The sequence below is a fragment of the Populus trichocarpa genome, chromosome 5, assembly GCF_000002775.5.
Source record: "Populus trichocarpa isolate Nisqually-1 chromosome 5, P.trichocarpa_v4.1, whole genome shotgun sequence".
Lineage (NCBI taxonomy): Eukaryota > Viridiplantae > Streptophyta > Magnoliopsida > Malpighiales > Salicaceae > Populus > Populus trichocarpa.
Window position 1 is genome coordinate 22,486,314 of NC_037289.2, and position 20,503 is coordinate 22,506,816.

General features: G+C 32.5%; 1 protein-coding gene and 1 long non-coding RNA gene across 8 annotated transcripts; one reads left to right on the forward strand and one right to left on the reverse strand.

Moving 5' to 3' along the window:
* The first annotated feature begins 9,179 nt into the window (after nt 1-9,179).
* Nucleotides 9,180-20,458, forward strand: LOC7476911 (inorganic phosphate transporter 1-4). Of its 7 annotated transcripts, XM_024601518.2 has the most exons (4): nt 9,180-9,351; nt 10,188-10,248; nt 10,875-10,917; nt 18,688-20,458. In XM_024601518.2, exon 4 carries the CDS (start codon nt 18,694-18,696, stop codon nt 20,311-20,313), a length of 1,620 nt encoding a protein of 539 aa, XP_024457286.2. In that variant the 5' UTR covers nt 9,180-9,351; nt 10,188-10,248; nt 10,875-10,917; nt 18,688-18,693; the 3' UTR covers nt 20,314-20,458. The 7 variants fall into 7 exon arrangements, with proteins under 7 accessions (XP_024457286.2, XP_002306844.4, XP_052309201.1 ...); XM_002306808.4 differs by lacking the exon at nt 10,188-10,248; XM_052453241.1 differs by lacking the exons at nt 10,188-10,248; nt 10,875-10,917 and having other exon boundaries at nt 18,645-20,458.
* On the reverse strand, nt 11,541-20,077 carry LOC127905371 (uncharacterized). The gene is made up of 2 exons (XR_008059317.1): nt 19,929-20,077; nt 11,541-12,159 (listed from the first exon to the last, which is right to left on the reverse strand). It is a non-coding gene; the product is annotated as an uncharacterized LOC127905371 (long non-coding RNA).
* Nucleotides 20,459-20,503: the final 45 nt, after the last annotated feature.

Sequence of the window (20,503 nt, forward strand, 5' to 3'; positions counted from 1 at the left end):
TTTGGTTAAGAGATAGGATGCCGTTGTCTTTCAATTTTGAAATCAAAGAACTCAATCGAGAAGAAAAAATTTGAGTATCAAAATAAATAAATAAAATAAAAATTATTGCTACAAACTATAGTGATTTATGAGTGATCGCACAATTCACGTTGAACAACGTTTTCACCTCACGAACTCAGTTTTCTTTATAATAATTATAATTGCCTCCCCAATTTGTTCGTTAGACACCTTTTGAAGTAGTAGAGCGACAATGAATTAAATTGTTCACCTATTCCAGTTTGTGGGAAGCCCATTAATGAAAATTAAAAACCTACCAACCCACCAGATTAATGCTTTCTCAATTTTTTTATTATTATTATTAATGTATATGCAAGAGTTTTTTTTTTTTATCATTAATGCGCATATGTAAGGAATATGTGTTTCATATTAATACTATCAAGGTAAAATAACTCTTTAACCTCGTGGCTTAAGCAAAAAATATGGATCATGAACTATAAATATCTCTTGAACTGTCTAGGTAAAAGGTTTATAATTTACATTACCAGAACAAAAATAAACAATCTTGTTATTATAATTTAATGTTCTTTAATATATTTATTAGTCTCTCTATATGATTATTGATTTAATCATTTAAGGGCCCTTGATTCCCCCAAAAGATAACTTTTTGTAGATATTATGAGTGATTTATCAAGAGATAGTTTCCTTTACTGTAAAGTTATTTTAATAAATATTTGATTAATCTATGATCCAAACCATCAAATAATCTTATTGTTAAACATATTAGATTTTGAAATATCTTCTGAACGCAAAAGTTTGCACAAAATTATAACTGGACGAATATTGTGCTTGCTATCTGATACTGTTTATCCCACAAAATCAATCAAGGCCTCTTAAGAACCCAACAAGGGTATAGTAATTTTATGAGTTGTGACAGATAAATAAAATCGAAGTGTGAGCTTCCTCCTATGTTTCCTTCTTCCTTGAAGACAAAAGGGAAATCACGAGTCCATGTCGGCTTGTAGGAGAGAGAACTACTCTCACAGAAATGAAAGGAAACGACAATCTGTCTCTATTCAAATCGAACTGTCTGAGCCGATGCTCACCCTTATTTGGTCGTCTGCAAAAAAATTTTATATGAATTAATGAAATCCTCGTCGCTTTATTGCATGATTAGAGATGTTCATAAAATAATGGCGCTTAATTTTCATAGTTGAAGGAGTTGACTCTAGTGGTCAACTGTGCTAACAAAATAAAGATGAAGGTTTCCTGATGGAGGGGGCAGAAGAGAAGGATAGCAGGTCACGTTCATATTTATTATTCATATAATGGCAGAGAGGAGGGGGTTTCGAGGAGAGTGAAGGGAAAAACTGACACCGAGGACGACAGGCTGAGGTCGCCTTTAAGTATTTTGTGGGTTTCGCTTCCCTGACTCTAAGTTACCGTGACCATGATCAAGTTTTATTTTATTTTTTTTATAAACAGAAGCATTTTAATTATTTTTCTTTGAATTTATCGCCGATGACATCAAATCATTCCGACGATCATCGTTTCCATATTAATTGTACAGTAAGCTTGGACGATTTGGGTGGTTTTACAGTAAACTGAACTGTTCACATATGCACTGTTCAAGTCAATGGCGCAGTCTCTCTTCTTTTTTTTTCTTCTTTTTTTTCATTGGGTCCTCGCATTTTAAGTGGAGTTTAGTGGAAATAGTGTTGCCATTCACGCATGCCAAAAAAATAGATCTACGTCCATCAAGTTTTTTTTATTCATTTAATTATGGTTTTTTTAGAGTTATTGAACGGTATTTTAGAGTTAAATATGAGTTTATAGATATTGCTATGGTGTTTTTAAAGATTTTTTTAAATAAAAGTAAGTTTAAAATGAGTTTTGAGATTCCAAAACTAGAATTTTAATTTTTAATGTTTGAGAATTTTTCATCTACAAAAAGTCAATGCTTTTTTTAAAAAAAGTGGAGCAAACAACCCCTTCAATAAAAATTATTCCGCCAGCAATATGGACATTGACTTTCTCATGCTTGGCCATGCGTGCAGGCTTGATCTATCTTAAGATAGCAGCGTGTAATTATATTTTTTTATTTTTTAATTTAATTTAATTAATATCAACTCCTTTTCTTTTTATTGAAGAAAATTAGCTTTTTATTTTAATATTTAATTAGTATTCATAATTATTATTTTTATTTATATATTTTAAATTTATTTCATTAAACGTAAATAATACCCTAATGTTTCTTTAATAAACATTTGTGTCTTGTTCTTTTACATTATAAATTAAATTAAAATCCAAGTCACATCATATCATCGTAAGACTAGTGTCATGAATTTATCATCAAGGAAGCACACATATTTTGACCAAATTGTTCAACTGGTTCTAGAAACACGAATGTACGAAGGCTATAACTGCCCACTTATCTTTGCCCGTCATTAATTTCGTGGTTATAACTTATAACTTGCATATAGTTTTCATAACTAAATTGGGTGTTTTTTACTTTGTGTTTTATGTGTTAAAAAAATTAATTTTTTTTTGCTTCAAACTAATATTTTTTTAATGTTTTCAGATCATTTTGATGTGCTGATATCATTATGAGTTTGGAGTCGACTCGAGTTTCAAGTTATAGTCAAAGAACCAAAAAATCATCAAATGCAATACGTCTGTTAGTGATGCCATAACCTAACATTGATTCATTAAATGGTGCATATGAAACCTCGGTTGGATATGATAACTACTTCATATAGTTATGATGAATTTGAACCGAGTAATAAAAAAGATGGTTGACATACCGATATAGTTAAGAAAGATGGGTAGGGTGAGCCAATAAACTAAACAATAAGACCCTTTATTCCTGAATTTGAAGATGTTAGTGATTCTGCTCATGTGATGAGATTTGATTGGGTTTTGAGTCGTATAAATTTAAGTTTAAATACTAAGTTGGAGGTTAGACAAATGTTTTGAACCATGTCGATTCAATCAATGCAATTAAATAATGGAATGTAAAAAATTCACTTTAATACAAAGTGCAACGTTCAACTATAATTTATATGTAGTTATAGTGTAAGCATAAACCATCATATGAATGGTATTTTCATGTTGGAGAGATGCCACCGACTTTACAAAATGTTGTCATGCAAATCAACCTTTCGATAAATTAAACCTCTATTACAGGCCTCACAACTTTCAACAAATATGATTTATGTCTTCGACTATTGGGATGGGTGTCCCCCCCTAAGAGATATAAAGGGGATTTTATTAGGTTAACATGGTTGAAAGAGAGTTTTAAGACTCTACCAAAAGGCGCTACAAAGATTGTATTGCATTATTATGCTAGAACATACATAATGCATATGTTTGGGGCCATGATCTTTAGTGATATGATAGGCAATGAAGTTCCATGTTAGTTTCTGCCACTACTAGAAAACTTTTTTGTGCTTGGCGATGCTTGCATATCTGTACTATCATCTTTTCCACACATGTATATCAGACGAGAAACAAATCGGTGGATGTTTATTATTTCTACATGTATAATTTCATATTATATTCCATTAAATATTGTTAATCTAAATATTTACTAATTTTTTTTATTATGAATATGAAGTTTTGGTTATGAGAGAATCTTCACATCGGTTATCTTAATGTTTGGAGAAATCAAATGTTCAACATGGCTACGGAAAGATAACTCTCAATTGAAACTCTGTAATAATAATTAGGAATGCATTATTAAATTTAAATTTTCTATGAGAAATTTTTTAAATGTAAAATACCTTAATTTGTGGCATGTGAGGAGATATCACATATTTACAGAGCAGTATTCGCCTATTGAGTTAAATCTCTATATGACACGGCACATGAACATAATAAGGCGATTCATAACACCACCATGAGAGTATGTTATGAGACATCCATGTTACACTCCACGTCAGCCATCATGTAACCCAGATAATTTTGAGCATCATGCACCAAGATATAATAAATTGATATGCACAAATTAGTTTTTTAAAAAATGATAAAATTCTTATCTATATCTTATAAATGATAATACCATATTTTCTATTTTATTAGGTGAATGTCTTAATACACGAGGATTGGAGAGCTGTGGTCGCAGTTCGTAATGCTACCGACGATGTTGTATGCGATGCTTTTAATACTTGATTCTTATTGTGTCATTTTTCACTTGACGAGATTGGAGAAGCTCAACATTTAGACAATGCAATAGAGAAAGATGAGGTTGTTTAATTATGATGCTGGATGACGACATGCGCGTGGTTTTGATGGTGCAGGCACATCGACGAGTTAATTTGTTAGATATTTAACTATATAATTTAATTAATTTATAATTGAATTGATATTGTTTATTGTAATGAATTATTTTAGTGTTGAGATTAAGTTTTCAATCTCTTTTTATATATATATTCATTGCATTCAAAGATGGTCGCATCATAAACAAAATTAACAGTATATATACTACATGATGGCCCTCTTGTAGACTTTTGGGAGGGGAATCACATTCTTAGTTGTTTGTCTTTATAGATACCGGTAAAAAGTCTAAAAATAAATCCAAAAACGCCAAACAAAAAGTGGAACCAAATTAGTCGGAATTCAGACCATTTTAACTCAATTCATACTTGTACTGAATTCGGCAGATTAGCATCCATACGCTTCCAATCGTTTCCGAAATTCATGAATTATAAGTGTTTAGTAATTATTAAACATAATGTGTACAAACAAGGTGGGCTCTTTTCTGCTTATTTATTTGTGTCACCAACACCAACTACTTTATTATTGCTATTACAATAACACAATTATTTTTATTGTATCATTTATTTAATTATTAATATTTTTTAGGGTTTAAAATATCTTGTACGAGTACAATACTTGTTGGATCAGGCAAAGGTTTTTCTAGATTAATTTCAAGGTCTAATTATATAGGAGTAGTGAGCTTGCCAATTGTTTTCGTTTTCAAATCCAAATTAGGTATGAATGCTGCTATTTCATGACTCTTTATATTTTCCTTCTTGTTTTTAAATTATTTTTTTTATTTAGATTATGTCTTTTAATTTAATTAGAATTTTACTAATTAAAATGCACTTTATAGGCTACTTTTAGAAAAATAATTTATGAAAAAAATAACTTTCAGATTATATTAAAGATATGACTTTTAGAATATATCAAAGTTTTTTCCACGATACAGGAGTGAAGGATATCTAGGATATTGTGAGGGCTCGAGAGGCAACACAAGCTATACAGGAGTGAAGGATATCTAGGACCACGCAAGAAACTATGTTCATTGTTGTCAAAATTGCAAGTTACCTCTTAAAATCATATGATTTTACAAGTTACTATGTATCTAATATGTAAAATCAGACTAAAAACTTGAAAACCAGTAAAATTAAGCTTGACTTGTGTAAAATCGGTAAACTTAGTTCGGTTTTACCTTGTTTACTTCCTATCATTCAGTTGTTAAGAAATACATTTACCTTGTTTTATTTATTAAGAGTAGAAAAATACATTTCTTGATATATATTATCTATCTCTCTCATTTTATTTAGACAATTCATTGATTATAATATTGTTGACTCTTTTTAAAAGATTTTAATGTAATTTAATTTATTGGCTGAAATTATTATTATATAATTAGTTTAAGAATTTACTTACTATTTTATAATTTAATTTTACAATCCAAGTTTACATTATATTTTTTTTATCTCGTGAAAAAAAATTGCATGTGGAAATACAATTTCAATATTGCCTTTTCAATTTGTTTGTGAGACGTTGTGGAGTGATTATGAGATAGATTGTTCGGCTATTCTAGAGGATGCTCATGAAATAATTATTAATATCTTATTAGTTATTTTTTAAATCTATCTTAAAAACAGACATAAACACAAAGAGAAAAAAAAAAAAACTTATAACCTACAAAAAATATAATAATATTTCTACTTGGTACGTCTTTTTCTTCTAAATGTATCTATTTTTTAAAATAAATTTAAAAATTAACTAATAAAATACCACAACTTATACCATAAACACCTTAAAATGTATCTGGCGACTCCAAATCATGGGAAGCCACTGGTGAAAATTAAAAGCAACAAACCCGGTCAAAACCACTAAAAACTTACCAACCCACAAGATGTTGTATTCTGCCATTTTGCTACTGTTGATTGTGATGTACTTTGACGTATGAAGCTGTATTAAATTGAAAAAATTGACGACGGAAGCAAAAGTCGCACCAAATTATAACTCGACGACTATTGTGATAAGCTTTCAGGCGACGTCGTACTGTTTTCCCCCCATGAAATCAATCAATACCTTCTACCAAGGGTATACTAGTTTTGTGAGAAGTGACAGGTAAAATCAAATCAAATCAAAGTGTGAGCTTCCTTCTTCTTTGAACACAAAAAGGAAATCACAAATCCATGCCGGCTTGATCGTGCGAGAAAACTAGCTACTCTTACAGCTATCGAAAGAGAGGACATTTTATTACTGTATGTACTATAGTATAGAGGGGAAAAACAGTGCTAAATATTTAAATATCCCAAATAAACTCGATAAAAAAAAAAATGAGGCTGATCTTTCTTCTACCTATACAATTCAGTCCCCTATTATTTAAATATTTGCCTAATGTTTAAATTTAGTACCTATGGTTAAAAGTTTTTTTTTTAAATGATTAAATTCGGTTTTGGATTTAGCTTTTAGAAATTAAAAATCCAAATCAAACAAAAAAGATTATTATAACTAAAAACTCATTCCAAATTAAAGCCCTATTAAATCAAAACATGCTAGAAATAGCCGATCTAAAAAGGTCTATGAATTAAATTGGATTTATTTGGTTTAAAAAATATAAGACCAAACCGATAAATTAGATTATCTCATTCAGTTCACTTCCATTCAAAGTTTTAGAAAAGAAAATTTGGTTGAATTTGAATTTTTAATCCAAACTGAATTATTTGAACCAATGAGTACCCCTAATTGTTAGTTTAAGACTTGACCACGAGGGATCTGATTTTGACGTGCAAAATAATTACTTTGAAGATATCTTTATAGTATATCTGTAGCGTAGTTCAAACCGCGTTCTTTTAAAATATAAATTTTTTTATTTAAAATTATTTTTTAATGTTTTTATATCGTTTTGAAAGGTTAATATCGAAAATAATTTTTTTAAAATAAATAAAATTATTTTAATATATTTCTAAATAAAAATATATTTTAAATCGTGATCGCTATTAAATTCCTAGTCACACTGTTAATAAAAAAGAAAAAAACAAGAGAGAGAGATACATGCAACTGCAGCATTATTTGCTTGTCTGCAAGTGATTGTTTTTCAATATGAAATGAAGAAAATCCCGTCGCAGGATTGCATGGTTGGAGATGCACATAAAATAATCGAGATAAGGAGTTGACTAGATAGGTCAACTGTGGACAACAAATGAGAGATGCCCACTTGGACAGGAATCCGGGTGGCGGGGCATAGAAATTTTGCAATTATCATGCTCATGTAATGGCAGTAAGAAGAGGGGGAAATTGATACCGATAACGACAGGTTGAGGTCACCTCTATGTATCTTTGGGCTTTTTCTCCATGAATTTGATCAAATTTAATTTATTTTATATGACGAAATTACATGAACAGAAGAGTTTTAATCATCCTTCTTTGAGTTTCTCACCGATGACTTCCAAATCTTCCTCACAATCATCATTTCCAGAAGCCATGAATTTATCATCAAGAAAGTACACATATTTTGACCAAATTGTTCACCTGGTTTTTGATACAGGCATATACACGGGACACTTGTCACTAGTTTAAAATGAAATACGAAAACGGTTGTTTTTTAAAATAATTTTTTAATTTAAAAATAATATATATATATATATATTAAAAATTATTTTTGATATCATCATATCAAGACGATTTAAAAAATAAAAAAAATTTAAAATAAATAAATTCAAAAAATATTAAAACACGAGTTGCTCCCAAATAACCTCTATGTCAATCTGATTCTCTTTTCTCTTCCATGAAATAATAAATTGGTCGTGATGAATTATTAGTGTTTAAGAGTATGGTGATTTTTTTTTGGTGTGGTTTAAAAATGTTTTCTTAAAAAGTAATATTAAATTGATATTTTTTAGTGTTTTCTTAAGGTTTTAATGTGTTCATAAAAAAAAAATCATTTTAATACATTTTCAAACAAATAATATTTTTAAAAAATACTCCATACAAGAATACATGATATATATAATATCCTAATAGAACAGCGTTGTTAAGAAAAAGAAATTAATCTGCTCAATTTAACAAATCGAATTGTGTTTTGATGTTATTGTGCATAGTACTTTTTAATTGTGTGTTTTACTTTAAAAGAAATTAAAATGAATTTTTTTAAATTTTTAATTTCAACCCATTAAAATTATCATGGAAAAAAACACTAAAAAATCTTTTTTTTTTTTTTAAGATAAACACATACTGTGTGTGTTTGTGTGTGAGTGTGGAATCATGCCTTATCACATCACAAACGACAATAGTATACTAGTAGACAATAGTATATAGTACATGGTGGCCCTCTTGTAGACTTTAGGGAGGGTGGCCCATTCCTACTTGTTTGTCTTTACACAGTTGCTGCTAATTAAGAAGTATCCCTCCATCCACGAAATTCAGACCACTTTTTAACTCAAATGTCCATAATGTTGACCGACGACTACGTGGAACAATAACTAGAGTTTCTTTCTCACACGGGGATGACCCCAGTTGCGAACTCCCCCACGCTCACTAGAACTGTTACAACGGACAACACTTTGACTAGTGCAGGTTCGGAGAAAGAGCATTCATGGCTATGGACCGTGGTTCATGGTGACTGTTCCAGCTCACTTCAAGACAAGTCGTTGATAATTTTACGTTTACATAATTTAGTAAATTAATTTAACTGATGGCTTGACATAAGGAAAGAAAGCCTTTACTTCGATCCAATTGGCCAGCGCATTGACAACTTCCAATAAAATAAATAATATAAGATTTTTTCAGGCTGAATAATAGTGGTGGCCAACGAAAGAGGCCGAAGTTATTACTGCAAGTGTTGAAGGAGATAAAACGGCAAGGGAAATAGAAAAGCGTGTGGGTTGCTGACCGAGGAAAGAGGGCGCCCGAATAGTGAGAGGAATATGCCGGTGGTATATTTTCCCTCCCTTTGCCGCTTTGTTACTTGTATATATATCCAAGGCACACTCTCTTACTTGAGCCACAGCATTCTTCTTCACCAATTTCTTTTTTTCCACCATTTCATTTCCCTCCTTTTTGTCCCCTCCTCACTCTCTCGAGAAAGACAGCAAGATTCGTGAAGGAAGGAAGGTTAGCTAGTTTGCAAATTAAAGCTCTCTCTTTTATGGGGTTTTCTCGCCTTGTATTCTTGTCATTTCTTGTGTTTCTCTCATGCATGCAAAAGAGGGAGGAAAAAAAAACGACAGTATACAACTTTTGTTATACTCATGATTTTTTCGCTTTCTCCATATACATTTTTTTTCTGGAAATTTTTAATTAAGAAACAATTTATGTTCAAATCTCATATCAAGTATTGCCAGTTGAGACCTGTCTGGATCTATATTTCAACTTCCTTGCTGCAAATTGTGATTCAGTTTTGATTTTTTTGGTCCACAAATGCTGCCACAATCGCCGGTTGATCTTCTTTATTAATTTATTATTACTAGTCTGATTCTAGGATCTCACCCCATCACTTGGAAAAGCTAAGCATCACTTTAAATAAATGTTCTTGTAAGAATCAAAGCTTTTAATTAATTGATATTACTATTTAAAATTCTACGTAGAGTAAGGAAACTCTCTCCCATGTTCTTGTTTTGTTCAAAAATACATAATAATACTTCTTGTCCATCCATCCTGCCTGAATCCACTTGTGTAGCTTGATAATTTTGGTTAGCACTTTCGATTTATCAAATAGTAGAGGTGTTTCTTTTCTACCCCTGCTCTTATTTTTTCTCTCTTTAAATCTAGATTTTGTTGCAGTAGATCAACTTTCAAATGTTGTTGTTACATCTAGAGAATTCCCTTCTCAGCTCTCTCTCTCTCTTTTTTTCGATGAATTTTCAGCTTCTCTTTTTGTTCACAATAGTGTATGAGATTTAATGTTTTTTGTGGGCATGAATTTTTCTTATTTGTCGTTGTCTTAACAGAACTTTTAGCCATGGAAAATTGCTAAACATCTGTGGTAGCGTGCATCTGTGGTTGTCCAGTGTGAGAGAGATTTCTTATTAGCTACTATGAGTTCTCCTTGTCTTTTACTTTAAATTTCCTATCGTCATGGAAGTTTTTCCTTTCTAGATGATTAATGGGCTATTTATTTATTTATTTGTTTCATAGTTACCACCAAAAAGATCTGTGTGAAATACAGGAACTGCTCTTTTGTCTCTACTTGTGTCTGTTAATTTCTTTTACTTGTCTCATACACTGCTCCTTGCTCTCCAGAAAGCTAAATTAAGTGAGGTGATTAAGAAATAGAGTAGCAGTTGGACCTACCACTTGACTAATAGGATAGTCTCTTCCGATAAATCTTTGAATATGCTGTTTTCTTCGTTGTATAAAAAATTGTGTGAAAAATCCAAAACTTGTATTTAACAAAATTAGAATCTATGTATTTTATTGCTGTCTTGAGAATTAGTCCTACCGTCCCCAAGTAACGTGAAGAGTGAGAATGGCTTTCTTTTGTTTGTTTGTTTTTCTGTGCTCTTTTTTTATTGGTGACGCCATTTGGAATTTCAATTATCACCGGCTCTTAAGCAAACTCGTTTAAATTTTCGATATTATTTTCTAAAGATCCTTGTGATATTGCATGGTTTTTACTCCGGTTTCAATTTTTGCAGAGAAAACAGAGAGTAAGGAAAGGCATTTTCCTAGATAAGCTAGGTGGTCATGGCCAAGGAATTACAGGTTCTCAATGCGCTTGATGTGGCAAAAACACAATGGTATCACTTCACTGCAATTATTATTGCTGGCATGGGATTCTTCACCGATGCCTATGACCTCTTCTGCATATCCCTTGTCACCAAATTGCTTGGCCGCATATATTACCATATTGATGGATCAGATAAGCCTGGTAGTTTGCCTCCCAATGTAGCGGCAGCTGTTAATGGTGTGGCGTTCTGTGGAACTCTTTCGGGCCAGCTCTTCTTTGGCTGGCTTGGTGACAAGATGGGAAGGAAGAAAGTGTATGGTATGACTCTTATGCTCATGGTCATATGTTCGATTGCCTCGGGTCTTTCATTTAGCCGTGATGCTAAGGCTGTCATATCGACCCTTTGCTTCTTTCGTTTCTGGCTTGGGTTTGGTATTGGTGGTGACTATCCACTTTCTGCCACCATCATGTCTGAATATGCTAACAAGAAGACTCGTGGCGCCTTCATTGCTGCAGTTTTTGCAATGCAAGGTTTTGGAATTTTGGCTGGTGGAATATTTGCTATAATTATATCATCTGCATTTAAGGCCGGGTTTGATGCTCCATCTTACGAGGTTGATCCAATTCGCTCAACTGTCCCACAAGCTGACTACGTTTGGCGTATAATTGTAATGGTTGGAGCGCTTCCCGCTGCACTTACCTACTACTGGAGGATGAAGATGCCTGAAACTGCCCGTTACACTGCACTTGTCGCCAAGAATGCAAAACAGGCTGCGACTGATATGTCAAGAGTTCTGCAGGTGGATCTTGAGGCGGAAGAGCAGAAGGTCGAGCAACTGACCGAGGACAAGTCCAATCAATTTGGTCTGTTCACAAAAAAGTTCCTTCATCGCCATGGACTCCACTTGCTTGGAACAACAACCACATGGTTCTTGCTTGACATTGCATTCTACAGCCAAAATCTTTTCCAAAAGGATATATTTAGCGCGATCGGATGGATTCCCAAAGCAAAGACCATGAATGCCATCGATGAGGTTTATAGAATTGCAGAGGGCGCAAACACTTATCGCTCTATGCAGTACTGTCCCAGGCTACTGGTTCACAGTGGCTTTTATTGACAGGATAGGAAGGTTTGCAATCCAATTGATGGGTTTCTTCTTCATGACAGTGTTCATGTTTGCGTTGGCCATTCCTTACAACCACTGGACCCACAAGGACAACCGAATTGGATTCGTGATTATATACTCATTGACCTTCTTCTTTGCAAACTTTGGACCTAATGCCACCACATTTGTTGTACCAGCCGAGATCTTCCCTGCAAGGTTAAGGTCCACTTGCCACGGTATATCAGCAGCTTCTGGGAAGCTCGGAGCAATTGTGGGTGCATTCGGGTTCCTATATTTGTCTCAGAGCCCGCACAAGGGCCAGACCGATGCAGGGTACCCTACAGGTATCGGTGTGAAGAATTCACTCCTTGTCCTGGGTGTCGTCAACTTCTTCGGCATAGTGTTTACTTTCTTGGTCCCTGAATCAAATGGAAAATCCTTGGAGGAGATGTCTGGTGAGAATGAGACTGATGAGGGGTCGGTGCCAAATGTGGAGCAAAGTTCATATAACAGGACAGTACCGTTGGTTTAAATTTTTTCTTTATCCAGTTCTCTATTACAAGTTAGCTAAACCCTTGATAGATTTCTCAATATACCTCTATTGTTATCGTTTGTCTTCTCCCCCTGCTCTGTCTTCCTCAGCCTTGTAAGTTACCGAGTAAATCAGGTCTCTTTTATTTCACTTCAACTTGCTGAGATGTCAAAAGAGGTTTACATTGTTGAAACGCTATTGTGATGATGAGTTTTAGCTTTTGCATTCCAATCGATTCTAACCACATGGACATATCCTCCATTTCCTTAGCTTATTTTGATTTCTTGCATCTTTCTTGTTTTTTTCTGCGGTGTCCTCGAAAGTGAGGTGTGAATGATTCCATACTTTAGCAGTTTAGCTGGACCACCGTTTTGATATAGACATGCACTAGGGTTCAAAAGTCAATTCCTAATATTTTCGCAGGTGGAAAAAAAGAACTAAGAAAGAAAACTCATTCCGAGAATTAGGGGCGTTTCATAAGACCTTTCTTTAAATTTTAATTTTCTTTAAAAAATATTATTTTAATATATTTTTTACAAAAATAAAAACATTTTAAAAAATAATCATATCATCACTCTTAAATTAGCATTTTATTTTTCCAAGTAATTGCCTTCACCTACTTCTACACCCCCATTTCTTTGCCATCACCTACTTGTACACCCCCATTTTTTTGACTTCGAAATTTGATCAACCTATCTATGCAAGAGTAATTGCGAGGCAATGATACAAACCTTTACAGGGTGACCACTTGAACGTAAATTCTGAAGACCCTTTAATTCCTCCCTGGTACACGTCAATTTCTTTCTCCAAACTAGTACCTTTTTGCCTCATGAAGAGTTAACGAAACTTCCTTTTACTTCGATTGCTTCCATGTGTGTGTGTTTGTGTTGAAAAAGACATTAAATTATCGAATCTGATTGTGGGTTTTGGGTGGCTAACCCAGCTACACTAAATTTACCGACGACTTAACAGTTAAGAGCCAGCCAGCCAGCAGCATCTGAGCATCAATTATGGCACAAGTACCAGGAATTACGTGTGAATCGTGAACCACCTTCACCATTTAAGAACCTTTGACTCATTTCCAGAATCTAACAAGACAAGCTACATAGCTTTCAGTAGCCGAAAACTCTTAATGATGACTTGCAAAAGGTTCATACTTGCCTAACCTGTTAGGTAGTTTGATTCTTTCATGTTATAAATCTGACCTGAACTCTTTAAAATGCACTTGGAATTCTCAGAAACAAAGTCTAAATGAAATGGAAATGACTCCATGGTCATGTGGAATTTAGGAGGCATATTTTTATTTATTTATTTATTATTATTTGAGAACATTCCCACATAATTATAATTGCTATTTCGAAGAAATTTAAAAATCTTAATTTGATAATTATAAAATTGATGTAATTTAAATGATATAGTGCAATAGAACTAACATATGGAAATAAAAATCTTAATTATCAACTTTAATTGCACGTGTAATCTGTCCCTTGACGTTAATGGGTGAAAATATTGGCATCAATGTCACTAATTAAAAATTAAAATACAAATACATACATAATCGCCATGAAACTACGCCTTAGTTTTCCTTTCGCATAAATTTCAAGCCACAAAATCTCCCTATGAACTGCCCACAATCCAGAGTCTTGAAACACAAATAGTATCAAATCTATGGAATGGAATGGAATTAGTTCTTTCATGTCCTTTTTAATATAATTCATCATTTTTTTAACCTAAACCTTCCAAAATAAATGAATAGTTAACATTTTAGTAGTTAATATTTACTTAATTAAACATTAAAATTAAGCGTTTTGAATTAACACTTACCTTTTATATACAATTTTTAATTTTTTAATAGATATCTCAAGCATTAAAAATTAAGCGTTTTGAATTAACACTTACCTTTTATATACAATTTTTAATTTTTTAATAGATATCTCAAGCATTAAAAATCTTAGAAATACTCATATTATCTGAATAATTGACAGTATAAACATTACTATTGATTATATTTTTCTGTATATTGTAAGGTCCATACTTTTTACCTAATTAACACTTACCTTTTTCTTAGAATCTAGAACTGATAAAGCTTCTTTTTTTTTTTGTCATTAATTCGATAAGAAACAAGAGATCAAGTCTTATGGTTATAACTTGTATATAGTTTTCATGAATTGAGAATTTGAACAGCCCCTTACATTAATTAATTGATATTATTTTAAAAAAATAATTTAAAAAACGCACATTCATTTGTGTACCAAAAAATAAATTCTCTATATTCAATTCATAATTGTATCGAGTCTATGGCTATGCAACTTTATTCTCTTTCTCTTCTGTAAATTGATCGGGATGATGTAAGAGGCTAACAGAACAATGAAATAAACAAATAAATAAACAAATAAATGTGTTTGTTTTCTATAAATTAGTTTTTGAAAAATTATTTTTTAAAATTTCATGTATTTATTTGTCATTAAAAAGATTGGTCAACGAAAAACACTTTCTCGTCAAAGGAAAATTTAACTTAATTTTCAGGAAAGTGTTTTTTTTTTATTTTGGGCGGAAAACACTTTCCAGAAGTTGTGAATAATTTAAAAATATCATATTATTTGCTGATTATATCAAATTTGGTCCTCAAACTTTTGATTGCTATATATTTTATTTGAATCTTTTTTTTTTTCAAATTCATCCCTTAAAATTTGATTTAATTTGATTTTTATATTAAATTTGGTCCTTATTTTTATTATTGTTATTTACTTTTCTCTTATCATTTTTTTAAATTGAATTTTTTTATCTATAAAATTTGATCCTCATTATTTTGATTGTTACTTATTTTATTTAAAATAATTTATAAAATTGTAATTATTATTATTTTAATTTCATCATCTTTCAATTTTTTTATCTGGTAGATTTGATCTCTATTATTTTGATTATTATTTATTTTATTTGAGATAATTTATGAAATTAGATTTTTTTCAATTCCATTCTCATTCAACTTTTTAATTTGTAAGATTTGTTCCTTATTATTTTAATAAACTTGAAAAAAAAAACATTAATAATCTATTTTCCAGCTCATTTTCTATAACATAACCAAACACTGGAAAATGTTTTCCAACTTACTTTCTATGACACTACCAAACATCGAAAAATAATTTACTTTTCTGGAATTCATTTTCTAAGGAAACCACTTTCCAAAAAATAACTACTTTCCTGCAAACAAATGGGGCCAAAAAAAAAAGAAATTATTTTGTTGATTCTGTGTGTGAGTGTTTATATATATACGAGATGACATGCCCGCGCGCTGCCGCGGGCTTATAAAACAAACGCACTTGATAGTGTTATAATTGTGAACCAGCGCTAGATAAGTAATAGAAACTAAAGGTATGATGGAGCAAATATTTCATAACGGAAAAAAAAAGGTTGTGTTGGTGATCAAAAACTTAGAGACTGAACAAAATGATTTGTAGCAATCCACAGTGTTTTGTGAGGAAAGATACAGTGCTTTTGCTACATCATTTAGCTAGTCTGTTAATAACAAGAAAAAAAATTACAAAGCTAAATTCTCTACCAACTTAATATTTAAAAAAAAAACCAACAAAGATAATTTTGGAAGGAAAAAAACCCATGAGAAAAAATGTTGTAGCAATTGACAATGTTTTGTGAAGAAAACTACAGTGTTTTCCCCAATAAAATAAAATAAAAAACTATTTAAAGAAATACTGTAGCAATCCATAGTGTTTTGTGAGAAAAACTACAACGTTTTTCCCATATGATTTAGCTTTATTGTAATTATAATTCTTAATCAACTCAATATTTTAAAAAAAAATCGACAAAGATAATTTAAAAAAATCACAAAAAAATCATATGGGAAAACACTACAACAATTGACAGTGTTTTAAAGAAAAAAATTACAAAGCTAAATTCTTAATCAGCTAAATATTAAAAAAAAATCGACAGAGATAATTTTAGAAAAAAAATAATAAAAAAAGGGGAGGAATCATGTTGGAAACACTGTAGCAATTCATAGTGTTTTGTGATGAAAGCTACAATGCTTCCCCACATGATTTAGCCTTATTTGTAATTGTAATTCTCAAACAGCTCAATATTAAAAAAATAAAATTGATAAAGGTAATTTTGAAAAAAATTATAAGAAAAAAAAACCATGTGGAGAGCCACTGTAGCAATCCACAATGTTTTGTAAGGAAAGCTACAGTGATTTCCCAACATGATTAAGCTTTATTACAAAGTTAAATTCTAACCAACTCAATATTAAAAAAATAAAATCGACGAAGATAATTTTGAAAAAAAATATTACAAAAAATGAAAACACAAAAGAAACTGGGAAAAAACCATGTGACGAAAAACTGTATCAATCCATAGTGTTTTGTGAGGAAAAACTTGTATTTACTTGTAATTGCAATTCTTAACCAACTTAATATTTAAAAAATAAAATTGACAAAGACAATTTTAGAAAAAAAACCATGTGGAAAAAAACACTGTAGTAATCCATAGTAATCTGCGAGGAAAGTTACAGTGATTTCCTCACATATTGTAACTGTAACTTTTAACCAGCTAAATATTAAAAAATAAAATAAAAAAAGATAATTTAGGAGAAAATCATAAAAAAACAAAAAAAAAACAACCATGCGGAGAAACATTGTATCAATCAATAATGTTTTAAAGAAAAAATATTACCAAACTAAATTCTCAATCAGCTCAATATTAAAAAAAATCGACAAATATAATTTTGAAAAATAAAAAAATAAAATAGAAAAACTATGTGGGAAAAAACCGCAGGAATCCACAATATTTCAAAGAGAAAAAATTACATAGTGAAATTTTTAATCAGCTCAATATTTAAAAAGCAAAATCAACAAAAATAATTTTGAAAAAAAAAGGAAAGTTGAAAAAAAAAGAAAGTAATTTTGAAAAAAAAAGAGAAGAAAGTTAGGAAAAAAATAACAAAAAAAAAAAAAGAGGAATGCACCGTGAATTCCCAACACCATTTAGATATTAATTAATATATATATTACATTCAAATTAAGGATAGTCACATCATAAACAATAATAACACATGTTACATGATGGCCCTCTTTTTTGGTGGGGAGGCCCGTTCTAGTTGCTTGTCTGTGTAGTTACAGGTAAGAAGTGCAACGAGTGATTTTTATTTTTATTTTGTTATAATTTGTTTTTTTAATTGTTTTTTATATAAAAAAATATCAAATTGATATTTTTATATGTTTTTTAATAAATTTAATATGTTAATGATAAAAACATTTTTAAAAAGTTATAATATAGTTTCAATTAAAAAGTATTATCCACAAAATTATCAAGAAGACACTGATAATAATCAAATTACAGCAAACAAAAATTGGAACCAAATTATTAATCATTGTCCATCCCTTACCTGCCAGACCATTTTTAAGAGATATGTCCATACTGTTGACCAACCACATGGGATGACTAGAATGTTTCATTGTCACCCTCCTACTCTCACCAGGGCTGTTGCTTTGACTCGTGCAAGCTAGGAGAAAGAGAAGTCATGGCTATGGACCTCTGTTCATGGTGATTGTCTCAACATACTTCGAGTGGTTGATAATTTTAATTTAGTTATAGAAAAAAAATTCAACTTAACTGAAATCTATATAACTTGAAATAAGGGAACCAAACCTCTACAATTGCTCAACACTCTTGTGACTTTCACTAAAATTAATAAACCACAAATTCTATAATAATAATAATAATAATAATAATTGAAGAAGAAGAAGAAGAAGAAGAAGACGACTTTTTTTAGTTCGAATAATAGTTGTAGCCAACGAAATAGAGGTAAGGTTATCATTGTAGGTGTAAAAGGGATGAACATAAACGCAACGTAAATGAAAAAGGTTATTGACCGAGGAAAGAGGGCGGGCGAAAAGAGGGGGGGAATATGCCCGTGGTATATTTGCCTGCCTTTGATGCTTTAAGGGGTGCTCGTCGCTTATATATTCAAGAAACACCATCTTTCTTGAACCAAACGAGCTTCTTTATCAATTTCTTTCTTTCTAGCTTCTTCTCTCCCTCTTTTTTGTCCCTTTTTCTCACAAAACTCTGGTGAAGAGTTTTGCAGAGAAAAGAGAGAGCAAGGAAAGGCATTTTCCTACATAAGCTAGGTGGTCATGGCCAGGGAATTACAGGTTCTCAATGCGCTTGATGTGGCAAAAACACAATGGTATCACTTCACTGCAATTATTATTGCTGGCATGGGATTCTTCACCGATGCCTATGACCTCTTCTGCATATCCCTTGTCACCAAATTGCTTGGCCGCATATATTACCATGTTGATGGAGCAGAGAAGCCTGGTATTTTGCCTCCCAATGTATCGGCAGCTGTTAATGGTGTGGCGTTCTGTGGAACTCTTTCGGGCCAGCTCTTCTTTGGCTGGCTTGGTGACAAAATGGGAAGGAAGAAAGTGTATGGTATGACTCTTATGCTCATGGTCATATGTTCGATTGCCTCGGGTCTTTCATTTAGCCGTGATGCTAAGGCTGTCATGTCGACCCTTTGCTTCTTTCGTTTCTGGCTTGGGTTTGGTATTGGAGGTGACTATCCACTTTCTGCCACCATCATGTCTGAATATGCTAACAAGAAGACTCGTGGCGCCTTCATTGCTGCAGTTTTTGCTATGCAAGGTTTTGGAATTTTGACAGGTGGGATATTTGCTATAATTATATCATCTGCATTTAAGGCCAGGTTTGATGCTCCAGCTTACCAGGTTGATGCACTTGCCTCAACTGTTCCACAAGCTGACTACGTTTGGCGTATAATTGTAATGGTTGGAGCGCTTCCCGCTGCACTTACCTACTACTGGAGGATGAAGATGCCTGAAACTGCCCGTTACACTGCACTTGTCGCCAAGAATGCAAAACAGGCTGCGACTGATATGTCAAGAGTTCTGCAAGTGGATCTTGAGGCGGAAGAGCAGAAGGTCGAGCAACTGACCGAGGACAAGTCCAATCAATTTGGTCTGTTCACAAAAAAGTTCCTTCATCGCCATGGACTCCACTTGCTTGGAACAACAACCACATGGTTCTTGCTTGACATTGCATTCTACAGCCAAAATCTTTTCCAAAAGGATATATTTAGCGCGATCGGATGGATTCCCAAAGCACAGACCATGAATGCCATCGATGAGGTTTATAGAATTGCAAGGGCGCAAACACTTATCGCTCTATGCAGTACTGTCCCAGGTTACTGGTTCACAGTGGCTTTTATTGACAGGATAGGTAGGTTTGCAATCCAATTGATGGGTTTCTTCTTCATGACAGTGTTCATGTTTGCGTTGGCCATTCCTTACAACCACTGGACCCACAAGGACAACCGAATTGGATTCGTGGTTATGTACTCATTGACCTTCTTCTTTGCAAACTTTGGACCTAATGCCACCACATTTGTTGTACCAGCCGAGATTTTCCCTGCAAGGTTAAGATCCACTTGCCACGGTATATCAGCAGCTTCTGGGAAGCTCGGAGCAATTGTGGGTGCATTCGGGTTCTTATATTTGGCTCAGGACCAGGACAAGGCCAAGGCCGATGCAGGGTACCCTGCAGGTATTGGTGTGAAGAATTCACTCCTTGTCCTGGGTGTCGTCAACTTCTTCGGCATGGTGTTTACTTTCTTGGTCCCTGAATCAAAGGGAAAATCTTTGGAGGAGATGTCTGGTGAGAATGAGACTGATGAGGGGTCGGTGCCAAATGCGGAGCCAAGATCACATAACAGGACAGTGCCCGCGGTTTAAATTTTGCTTTAGCCACTTCTCTAGAATAAGTTTGTTAAACACATGATAGATTTTTCAATTTTCCTTTTTTTGTTATGGGCCAGTGCCAAATTTGGAGCTAAGTTCACATAACAGGACAGTATTCAATGATCTAAATTTTTATCAACCTATCTCTATTATGAAAAAATTATGCAGAGTAATTGAGAGGTAC

Coding starts and splice junctions, on each gene's coding strand:
- LOC7476911 (XM_024601518.2), top strand. CDS start 18,694: ATGGCCAGGGAATTACAGGTTCTCAATGCGCTTGATGTGGCAAAAACA.